This window comes from Gallus gallus, chromosome 8 (assembly GCF_016699485.2).
Source record: "Gallus gallus isolate bGalGal1 chromosome 8, bGalGal1.mat.broiler.GRCg7b, whole genome shotgun sequence".
NCBI lineage: Eukaryota > Metazoa > Chordata > Aves > Galliformes > Phasianidae > Gallus > Gallus gallus.
In genome coordinates, this window is record NC_052539.1 from 26,872,970 (window position 1) to 26,885,262 (window position 12,293).

A 12,293-nucleotide genomic window follows, 5' to 3' on the forward strand; every position below is an offset into this window, starting at 1 on the left:
TCTATTGCTGCCGTAAAAGCTGTTGCTGCAGAAGTGCCCCAGTTCTTGTGCTCTCTTGGTACTGCTTAGCAGAAATCTTCCCACCGCCCTGATGAAGAGGGAGATTCCTGGGCTTTAAAGTTGTAATAGTCACAAAACTTTCCTCTTCCATGGGTGAGTCGCCGTGTAGATGCTAGGGACTGCTGGTACTTGCTGGGGGAAGTGGTAAACATGGAAAAATAACAGGCCCTGTGGAAAGCAGACAACCCTACCTCCCGTCCGAGGGTTTAATCACTGAAGCCGAAGCATTTCCCCGTGCAGAAGCATCTCAGCATTCATAGGTGGAGAGCACCTCATGCTGTGCTTGAAATATCAACTGGATTTAAAAGAAGGCTTTGTGCTTTCCTACGGACCTTTCTTAGCCTCCTGCAGATGGTCCTGTTGCTGAAAGGAGACGTGCCTTGTGAGACATGGAGACCTCCGTGCTGCTTGTCGTGCTGCCCTAATCCTGCTTTCCACCCATAAAGGACTTCACTCCTTAAGCCTTTACCCTCTTTCTCCTAAATATTAAAATTATTTTCCTGAGTGTCATACCGTATTAAAGCAGAATGAAAATGGGTTTAACAATTGCTGGCATGGGGCTTCTGTACAGCATGTGTGTCACAAATCATGTCACTTTTCAGCAATAGGGCTGCTGCCAGCGGGAGGCTCAGAAATGCTCATGTTAATCAAAAATTTTAATTTCAAATCAAATTGACAGTTTACACATGGTGAGAAATGCTTCTCACCATGTGATATTTCAGTATGCTACACTGGGCAAAATGGGTGCACTTTCCTGTTAAGAATTTTGACTGCTGTATCTGCAAATTTATGGGTTTCAGCGTATTGGGTATGGTGAGTGGTTGATCTAAGGGAGCCCCTTGGAGAATAGGAGACAGAAGGGTTTTCATGCAGCCTGGCACTGGTGAGCCGCTGCTGGCACATGCTGCTGGAGAAATGACAGGTATTCAATAAACATCACTATGGTTAAGAGGAAGATTTAAGGGAGGGAAGGGCTGCGGTGCTATAAACAGGATTTGAAACAAATGCGCTTATTTCAGTCCATGATTAGTCTGAATACCTAAGTATTCCACACCAGTTTTTAGGTATCTTTACATTTATTGTCACACTGATGTTTTATACTCAACATCAACAGTAGTAGTTCTGGTATTAACGCTCTAGAACAAATTCTCATTTGAACTAGCACAAAAGCGAGCAAGTGCTGCGCTTATATGCCATACATGACATGGCATTCATCCTTTGGTGTGAAGAGCTGCAGGTTGTGCTTCAGGCATGTGCTCACAGCACTGTCTCCTACAAACCCTCAATTCTGTGAGCAGCTCCCTGCAAGTCTATGGACAGAACCTGGGTGGGAAAACTGTAGCTGATGCTTGGGTGGGAACAGGAGGAGTGAGGACAGGAGACAGAGCACATGCAGCCATTGCTCTTGGAACTGGGGCTGATGTAAGGGAAATAACTCCATACTATTACTTTGAGGAGGCAAGCCTTTTTTGTTGTTGGATGCCATAAATATTCCATAGTGATCATCCTGGTTAGATCTTATCTCTCTTACTTTAGAAGGCTTTTGAGGAGCACATTATTATATAAGCTGCCAAATGAGTATGACCATTTGTAATGATTTTTCTTCTTTTCTTTAGTATTTGCTTTTTGGATTGAAGACCTGAAACAGAAATATGCTAATTTAAGACATCTGTTGTTTTTCAAACTATAGGCCCTTATCAGTATTAATGCAGTTAATTTATTTATCAGATTGAGTATATGGTGGAGATGGAGATTCTTTGTTTTTATCGTTATATCAAAAAATTGCGTTTAACTGATTTCTCACTCAGATGGGTTTCGAAAAGTACCCTACGAGTCATCAGAAATGAAAACCACACCACATCTCATCGATCTTGGAAAGACTTCCATTGTGCGAGGTCCTTAAACGTGAACTTGAAGGGCTTTCAGCATTTCAGAACCATTATGTTCCAGGGAAAGGAGCTGTCCTTGTGTCCTCCACTTGGGCAAAGCCTGACATGATTGATTCTAATCTGTGATCGGTTCATTAAGAGTAGTAAGTTGCCATTAATTCCAGTATCTCTGTACTTAGATATAAAATAAGCTGTGTCTCCTAAGAGCTTAGGCTGGTGTGGACCCGTGCAGGTGGTGCTGGTGACACAGCCAGGCTGGCACCACATTTGCTCAGGTCCGCCTTTATTAATTTGCAGCCCAGATGACACATACTGAAATAATAATGAGGTGGTGCTATTATTAAGAATTCCAAAATGCCGTGAGCGTGAAAGGCTGTGCACAGTGAGACGCTGCACGTGGGTTCCCCTTCTCATCCATAACACCCATCCTTATGCGCGGGTGGAGCCGGTGCAGGCATTGCACAGCATGCAGACCGTGCAGGACTGAGCAGCAGCATAGGGCAGAGGAAGAAAGGAGCAGCTCCGAGTTTTCCAGTCTGCTATATACAGACCATTTATCTTAAAAAAAAAAAAAAAAAAAGCAAATGATTTAGCAGTGGTTTTGCATACTGTGAAGGGTTAACAAAACTTTCATTATCACACTCTATTAAGCCAGGACCAGGAAACAATTTCTAATCAACACTCTGATCTGGGCAGGGATTGTGCAGTCTTTTGTAGGAGGCCTCAGATCTGTGTTCTCTATTCTCACATGCTCACTTCCAGCTGTTGTCATTGAAATCCCACATAATCTCCCCGGGTCAAAGGGCAGTCATCCATGACTGCCGCTGTTAGGAGGTTATGCTGATTTCTGTTGTCAAATATTGGCCCTTTTCTCTTTCAATCACTCCCATTCTACTTTTTTTAACAAGAAAGATCCAGCCTAGAATTGTATTACATGACTTTAAAGTCTTAAAAGTGTTCCTCTATTGTACTGACACGACATGCCCTGGACGGTCTAATCCATTCTGCCATGGCCACAAAGAAAGTTCTGGTGCTTCCTAAATCCTCCACCAGCACCAGGTAGGTGAGCTGGGGGGAACAGAGCCGGCGTGTTGCGAGGGCCACTTATTTCCTAGGAAAATGTGTCATTTGTCCAAGGTGAGCTGTTGCTGTAGCATTAAAATTAAATCAGAAATAACAAGCTGAAATACAAGTGGGAGTGTTTGTTGGGGAAAAAAAGAGAGGTTTCGGTCCCACCATTAATGTATTATGTTGCGCTTAACTCTTCTGTAAAAAGTCCATGAATTAAAAATGTAGTATAATCTACCACTAAAGTTTTACCCTCAACAAATTTGAGGAATGCATTTGGTACAAAACCATTAAATGAGGCTATTATGCCGGCTCTGGAGATCTATATATGGGAGATCTATATCTGTTAGTAAATGTAGATTTGGTTACAGCTACCTTTCATACCATGGGTACCACTCTATGGTACTTCCATCTGAGCCAGAGGGGTGAGAGCTCAGACAGAGCTCTGCAGGCTTCAGTCCCCACAGTGTTTCAAATACAAAGCAAGCAGTAGGAGTGCTTGGGCTGCTCACTGCTGGGGTGCCCCCAGCCCCCACCCCTGCCCTGCAGGGAGCAGGGAAGTGGATGCATCCAAAACGGTGTGTGTGCACGTGGACATATTCAAAAGTGAGTGCATCCCACTCCCTGTGTGTGCACGTGGACACCTCACCATGCCCAGGGCTGTGCATGATGAGTGCAGACCCTGTGGCTGCAGTGGCCTGGTCAGCCCATGCTTAATGAACTCCCCGCCCAGTTAAACAGAGTATTAATGTTATGAAGGCCTTAACTGACATGTATATATTCTGTCTTTTGCTTTCTGCTGCGGAATGCAGATTAGGACTCTCTGTGTCACTCACACTCCTCCCCAGTGCTGCTGTGGAAGAGCTGATCTTTTGGGAGTCCTCGGGGTGATCCGGGTTCCCTCTGATAACGTCCTCTCTCTCAAGGCCTGCGTGTGCCTTGTGATACAGACATTAATTTTCTAATCAATACTATTGCTCCACATTGCTTGTGAAACATGGGATTATCTAGATAGAGGATAAAACCAAAAGGAATCGAGTTGCACTTTGAGCAGAGAGGGCTTTTCTTTTAATCAGGCATTTGGTTAAGATAATAGGCTTGAGACCCTAATTGATTATTACTATTTTAAGGTTTTAAGATGGCTACGTATCGTGAGATGCCAAACATAAAAAGGCTTTAGAAATTGTTTTGCTGCTAGTTTGGGGGACTTGTCGTGGAATTTCAAACTACTGACAATGAATTGCTTTCCCAAAAAGCCGTTCTACAAAGCTTAGTGCATTGTTCTTTGGACTGTAGAGGAAGAGGAGTAATGGGATTTGGACTTTTTCATTTTCAAAAGCTTAATTCTTCCCCATTATTCTTTAATTTCGGGTTTCTGGAAACCAGCTGTATCTCTCTTTAGAAAATACCTTGCATATGTATGGTGAGATCTGACTATTTTGTAATGGAAATAATATTGTGGGATTACACAAGGAGACCTGCTGATTAAATAACAATAATACCTTGAGCACCTTGAAAACATCTTCTGATGTTCAATTAAGAAACAATAAGGCAGTGAACTTTAACCTGTAGACCATATTCAGACCTTCTACATAAAAGTAATTGCATCAGTCATGATTTTCTCAAGCTACAACACAAGCTCTTGATTGGTCGATCAACGTCTGAGACTCCTTTTTGCAGCATTAATTGGGAAGGCAGACAATACTCTCCCTGTAAACTAGATTTTAGGACGAAGGTTAGTTGCCTTTGTACACGTTTACTCATTGAAATAGGAATGTTTGCTTAATAATTCAAAACAAATAGCATTAGACAACAAGTCCTAATCCCGATGTCTCCTCTGCCAGAGTAAATTAGGAGAAAATTAGGTGAAACTTCATTTGATCAGTGTAGAAAGACTTGTTTAAAATTTCTTTGAGATCAGAATTAGGCTCCAGCAATTCAAGCCCTTTCTTCTGGCTCTTTTACTGGGATCTAAAAGAATATGTAAATCACATTATGAATTTTCTTCCCAATTAAAGCAGTCATCAAGATGTGTAAAGATGGTTTTCATGTTTTACTTGCCACGACTGTATTGCATCGTATTTGCACACTATATCAAATATGTTCTTGGGCAGTGCTGTGTGTTTGTTAGTCAGTATCTCAATCTGCTTGACTCAGCTTGGTCTTATGACACTGGGTTTTTTGCCCCGACTTTTTCTTGGGGAAAAGAAAAAACCATCCTCAGGAGCCAAAGTGAGGTCTTGTGTGATGACGTAACTCCTGCGGGACTAGACTTGGGTTGAAAGCAAAGATTCAACAATATCCTAAAGTACCCGCCTGGCTTTGTCAGCCCATCTTTCTTTGTAAGCCTGGATAAGCATGTGCTTTAGTCAAACACGGGAAGAAAATGAAGGGCATGCTGTAGCTGCTTTGCTGAGTCAGGGCTGCCTCGGCTACCCAGGTGTCTTAATTTATACCCAGAATTTCAGTGAATGGGCTCCGGTAGTTTGTTATAACGTCAGTAAAAATTCTCTCATCCTCATTTTGAACACCTGCTCTCCTACCAAAACGTGACTGTCACACAAAACTGTAGAGATAACCAGATCACGTACAGCAATTTCCACGTCCTATCTTTGGGATATTTAGCAAAAGTATCACCGTGCACGTTTTCCAGTAAAGTGCTGTATGAGAAGTAAATCTTGCAAGCTTTCAAGATGTTTAATCATCTTTTCAGTAAAGGAGCTCTTTAGTGCTCACATCTGCATATGTAATTGCTTGACTTTACCTATATTTTTCTCATTCAGAGTGAAGTAGCACAAGCAAATTGATATAGTTTTGCATTTTGACCTTTGTTAATAGGTGCAGAATGTTTCCTTTCCATATTTTGTCAATCCTGCTAGCACCCAGCCATTCTTCATTGACTTGTCTAGCTTCTTTATCATGATTCTCTCATTCTCTTCTTGCACCATTATCTCTGCTCAGCAAAACCTGCAGTCTTAGGCTTGGATTTTGCAATCTGAGCCATACAGGCGAATCTTTAAACTTTCATGGAGTTCTACTGAACTGCAAATTCAGAGACCAACCATCCATCAGAATGAGTTCAAGATACAACTCTTAGCCAAGGGCATTGCTTCTGTGGGTACCAAGGTATTATAAATGATTGGCAAAATGAGTCCCTGATTTCCTAATGTTTATAAGTAAACAGCAAGTGGCAGAATTGTGAAATCCACCTTTCATTTGTGAAATGTTTATTTTCAGCACTGAAGGATGAAAATCTAACCACTCTAGTTAGCTGCTGTTGTTTAATGATTGCTATTACGTGAACGCACATAAGAAATGTTCCTATAGAAATAAGCAGACATTTTTGGTATACTCAGCAAAATCAGATGTTATGAATAATAGGCGTTACCAGGTCCAAGCTAACTTAATCAATTTTTCTCATACACAGGGGTCCCTGAGAGGTAAAGTGTATTGAAAGCCATTCTGCTGCATTTTCATGTCTGGTTTTGCCTGGGCTTGCTAAATTCAGGTGGTGGAAGTAGCCATGCTACAGTTTTTACTGCATGATTACAAAGGGCTCTAGGCTTTCCCTTTAAAAATAAGCCAGCGGTCTTACCATAGCTGGGATTTATTTCTACCTATTTAAATCTCACCTTCACTCGTCGTGTGCTAGGAACCTGCCTGAGAGATGCAGGTGGAAGTGGACACCAGAGCAGAGCCAGTATGGTACACGGTGAAAAAAACAACACGTGACAGATGTTCGTAGTCCTGCTGAATGCACTTCTGGAAGTTGCTCAGATACCGTCATGATGAGCACAGTGTGAGAAGTTACATAGCATAGACTGGCTTCCCTGTGAAGGGCTCTGCGGAGTAGTAAGCGTCCTGGCCCCCATCCAGCAAGGCACTTAAGCATATGCTTAATTTTAGGCACATGAGTGGTTTCAGTGAAGACCTAGGAGAATTATTTTTAATTCACAGATCATTTAATTCAATAGGCAGGTCTGCTGCAGCATATGAAAAGTAGGTCTTCATATTAAAAATACTCGGGAAATTGTCAATGAGCAAACATTGTGTAGGGCCAGCAACCGTCTCTAAAAAGCAGAATGATGTAGTCATCACCTTTATTGCGGCAAAATACAAAGCAGATGAGGCAAAGGCATTTACAATTATCCGAGAGCTCTTTCTAAGTGGAAAATAAGGAAAAATAAAAGCTTGTAGGAACGTTTTCTCATTTGAAGTAGAGAAAAAATTTATTCTCTTGCTGTAAATAAAAACCTTGTTTGCAGATTGAGGAATTTGTTTGTGTTGAATTTCAGCATCAATTTCAATATTTTATAGTACATTTATCTACAGCTGGAGCATGACAGATTTGTGTATATTTATATGTTTGTGTACATAATACATATGTATATACACATACACAAGGATGCCCAGAGATATACATATACACAGTCTGAGAACTCATCATTATTGCTGAAGTATAAAAACGTGCCTGATGCAGAAACTTGTCTCAAGTCTGTTAGCTTAGCAACTGCGTTCATCTGGCACTGAGGAGCCTCTCGGAAGCGGGGCAGGGTCTGTCTGCCAGGGTGCAGATTTACCGGAGGCTGGGAGAGCCACCGACCTCCCCCAGGGCCTCCCTGAGCTTTTCCCTGACCCCAACCTGTCACCCTCTGTGGTCCTGCATGCAAAGTGCCTTCCTCGTGCTTCATGTTCTGCAAGAGGAAATGGCAGTGAGATTTGTTTCTTTGGAAGCAACCCCAAAAGAAAGGCAAAGAGCAAACTCGCATTAATCCTATGGCTCAGCTCGGTCTGAGGAGGTGGGCAGGTACTGCTGCGTGGTGCGATGTACTGAACATAGGGAAATCCTGGTGCATCTGACAAACAATTAACAATGGAGCAGATGGTGCCCCTGCAAAACATTCAATAATATATGTGCGCTTGTTGTGGAATCAGTGACTCTAAGTAGGACAACCTTAAAAGGTACGCCACTTATCCCGCGGGCAAGCAGGACTTTACAGTCCTTTTAATAATCTCTTTATCCTGCGATTTCTCCTCTGACCCTGATTTCAAAAGCAGGAGGTCAGCCTGGCCCCGCCACAGCCTCTCATCAAGGTCCAGCGACGCCCCACGTGAACCACCGCAGCCCACTCGCACGCCTACCCTGGGCAGCAGCCTGGAAGCTGCTCCTTTTGTCATTGATCATAGCCGTGAAAATTAAATGAACATTTGGTGGTAGACATGTTTTCAGAGAAGAAGGAAAATAGTGTTATGCAAAGTGTAATAACATTTTGATACCGAGCATAGAGGCATTCCTTGCACAGGGGGGGCGAGCGTGGATGGGTGCACCCCGGTTCCTAAAGGCAGTTCCGAGTTCCAGCTTAATGCTTTTTCTATGCAGAGATTTGTTTTCCTTTTTTTTTTTTTTTTTAATGAGAGCTTGTTTTAAAACGTTGGATTTTCTTGATGGGAAGTCACTCGTTTAATTTTTTTCACCAGCCTCTTTTTTAAGATTTCCCCAGTGTAACCTCAGAAAATGAAGAGTACATCTTTAAATCTTGTTTTGTTTGAATGAATGGGTAGATAATCCTGATCAGATGTTTCTTTAGAGAATAATGTTTAAAACGATTATGGAACTTAGCTGTCCTGTCTGTTTCCTAGGTACAGTATTTTCATTTCTATTGTGAAGTCATTAGGGGTCATCCGAGGTAACCGTTTATTAAAATAGTCCTCTTTTGTTTCAGATTTCCTGTTGAGATGCTTTAACATGTAAAAATCTCCCTGCTGATGTGTCACGTTAGCTTTCCTAACCTCTAGATAGAAACCACAAAGCAGCCTACGTAGCTGTATGACTAGTTACCCACCTACATAAACAATAATTACTGCTAAGTGGGAAATTAGATGTCACATTTTAAGTGTAAATGCAAGCAAAGTATTTGAGAATACTGTCATTAAATGCTTAAAGCTAATCGCAGTTCTCTCACTCTGTTTGTTTTGTAGGACATTTGGGCTTCCAGGACAGTTTTGTCACATCAGGTGTTTTCAGTGTGACCGAGCTAGTAAGAGTCTCACAAAGTAAGTATCATCTGCTGGCTGTTTTGTGTGGTTTCTGCAATCCCAGTTTTCTTCTCTGGTTCTTTATCATGTCCCTTCCCCAGTTCAGAAACAGTGTCAAAAAATTGAGAGTCCCTTCTCCCTGCTTCTCTGGGGGACGTTGTTTATGTGCTACACCTTTTAATGTGGGGAAATAAAAGCTTATAGATTAAGAAGTAAATTGGGAAAAAAAAAAGAAAAAGAAAAAAAAAAGTGCTGCAAACTTGCATGTGCAAGTTGATAAGCTTATCCGCTACTCAGCTGAAAATGGGCGGCCTCTGTGTGAGAGTGCAGAGCTATGGCTGCACAGGTCAGCTTGCTGGTGGGTCTCCTACAGGATCCAAAGACTCTGTTTGCACCAAACCTGATTATTTGCGTGCTTCAGCCAGGAATTTTTTGTGCCACTTCTCCACATTGTGTTCATCCATTCCATGTGTGCTGTACACCTGGAAATTAATGAACTTGTAAGTAATGCCAACAACCGTACCATCTGAAGATCTGGGATTTCAGTCGCTCAGGGGCACAATTCTTTAAGTTCTTGCATTTTCCCTTAACTGTATGGAATTCTGTCTTGTAGAAGGGTTTGTTTTTTGACCTTTAAAGAATGCTAATGCCCCCAGCAGGAATGACACACTGCAGCATGATCATTACAGGCTTGTCGATATTCACTAACAACAGTGAATTAAGAGTACCTGTCACCACCTTGTTCCATTGATCAAAGGCGCATTGATTGTATTTTGCTATGACATAATCCAGATAGTCCAAGGAGAGAACATGGACAACCTCTTGCAGGGAGACTGCTGCTGAAGCAGGGCTGTAGGTACCAGTCCTCTGGGGATCTTTTCTGCAGCCGTGCAGGAATATTACATTCCCACAGTTGCCACTGCTCTAGGAAAACCATTCAACTGTGTGTCCCTTTCATACCTTAGGTTTGTAACCAATCCATTCAGTACAGCCAGTGATAAAAATGATTCTCCTGGATAGCGGGAATATTTGAATATACGGCTCTGAACGTACAGTTAAGATTCTGGGGCTGGAAACTAACTGGCACAACCCCAGCAAAGAAGCTGTGGTTTTGAGTCAGAACACTGAGTTTCTGTAAGGATTTTCCTGTTTTATTTCCTCTTTCAGAAAGGCTTGCACTCCCTTGTAAATTGGCTTTGTAGTCAGAAATAGGAAGCTGCAAGAAAAGCATGAACACTGGGAGATATGTGGGTGTGAGAGGTATATGGGCAGGAGAGAGAGAGCGAGTAAAATGTGAAGCAGATATTTCTTCTGAGTTCCTTTCCCTGAGAACTGGTGGGAGTTTTGTTAGAAGGACAAAGTCAGGAGGACTCAGAAGTTTGTAAATAGTTCACTCGCTGAAGTGCTTAAACGGGGACTTTGACATCTAACTTGCTGCACTACATGCACTACCTTGCTGGTACCTGCAGCCATGGTGGACAAAGCTACGTTCTGTCCAGTCTCTTAATGCCTTCCTGTCATGTCACGTTACTCCAGTGCGACAACACGAGGCTTTTGAAGCCCAAAGGATTCTCCCTCCCCCCCTGCAAGGCATCCCACTTCACCACAATCTTATCTTCACAGCAGAACTGCCTCTGGACTCTGTCAGCCGTGCTTCATGTGTGCAGGGGACAGGGCTGCTAGAGAAGTGCACTGCTTCAGGACTTACAGCCGTACAGCTATCCCAGTCCCAACCCCCCTGCGAGTTTGGCACTGACCTCACGAGAGTCATGTTTCCTGCCTATTAGTTTTGCAAGATATTTTATTGTAACTAAACTAAAACATCATGCATCAAAAATCCTAGCATTCAACATCTTTTGCAAACAAAGTATGAACTGTGTCTGAGACATTCCCTCTGCTTTCCACTGAAATGTACCACCTCCAACACATAGGGCAACTGCACACAGAAAAAGCAGGACAGGCATGAGCTTCATCTAAAATAGAAAGGGGTGATGGTAGTCAAAACAAAAAGATCCAGCTCTTGTCTGCCCCAGGCGTGGGGGTTTGTACTCTTTTTCATGGGCTCTTCAATAATCCTGAGAGGTCAAGACCTCCATTTTATACCCTGTCCACAAGCCAGCACCTCTACCAAAAATAGTGTCCCCAAAGCGTATCGGGATAGCACTTCAGAACTGACTCAGAGGGAAGAATGCCAGCAACTGATTTAGCTGCACTGCTTTTGATAGCACCCTGGATTTTCCTTGGAGATGCCCCAGACATGTACTGACCAGCCGTAACCTTGTTTACTTAGTGAGGTCTGAGAAGTCCACAGACTGACATACTATGGCTACCCAGTAGGATATGTTTAGTGTAGAGTCTAGCAACAAATTCCCAGCGAAGTCAGTATGAATTTGCATGCTAATATTCAAAGAATAATTTAACATAATGGAGCAACAAAGTAATTGCTGCATATTTGCCTAAATTGGCATGTAAGGGCTTTTAAAGAGTGTGCTTTTCAATAAAACTCTTGCTGGGTGGTTTATGTATTCCCATGTCTTCATTTGAGACCAGTTCATGAGTCATGCTGGGGAGCTCAGCTTATGAGCAGCCATTATCCAGACCCACCGGCAGCTATTAAGTCTGTAGTTTGAGCAGTCAAAATGTCCTCGGTCCATTCCCCTGGCTTTTACTTTGAAAAAAGTCCTTGCACCTTTAAAACCATCTTGGCTAGGGAAGCAACAAACCTGCCTGTCCATAGCAGCCCTCATGTTTAGTCTCTGCTGTCTTCTCATGTGCTCCTTCTTTGCTTTCCAGAGGTCATCTCTGTGTGTGCCTATTGCCATTATTATTTTCATGCTTGCTTGTGATAACATAATGATAGAAATATGTGATTTCCCATGGTTATAACTGGCCTGTGGCTTACTGCTGATATCCAAAGTTACTCTTAGGAAATATTGTTGGGAGCAATTTATGTACCTGGTTTATTTATTAAAGTTCTCAGAGTTGAGCATGGCATGGAGTCTCAAGTAGAAGGCAGTTGTATCAGTCATGCAAATCTAAGGAATTAATTAATCAAGCGAAAGGTCAGCTGTTACCATTGTCTATCTTATCTATCAGTGCTGATCGTCACACTTTCTGTGGGCTATTGAACCAGTCTAGACTGCTTTGGTAACAGAAGCCTGCTTTCTTCAGTCCTGGAGGTGGAGATTTTCTTTCGACATGCTACCCAGCTACTGAATCTTGCAGAGCCCGGTAGAATAG

At 42.5% G+C, this 12,293-nt stretch overlaps 1 protein-coding gene across 50 annotated transcripts in view; it reads left to right on the plus strand.

Moving 5' to 3' along the window:
• Positions 1-12,293, plus strand: part of NFIA (nuclear factor I A) — a 331,976-nt gene that overhangs the window by 235,073 nt on the left and 84,610 nt on the right. For all 50 annotated transcript variants that reach the window (XM_046944256.1, XM_046944258.1, XM_046944257.1 and 47 more), the window contains one exon: positions 8,997-9,071. In XM_046944256.1, the coding sequence (XP_046800212.1) occupies positions 8,997-9,071 (75 nt within the window). The remainder of the gene's footprint in view (positions 1-8,996; positions 9,072-12,293) is intronic.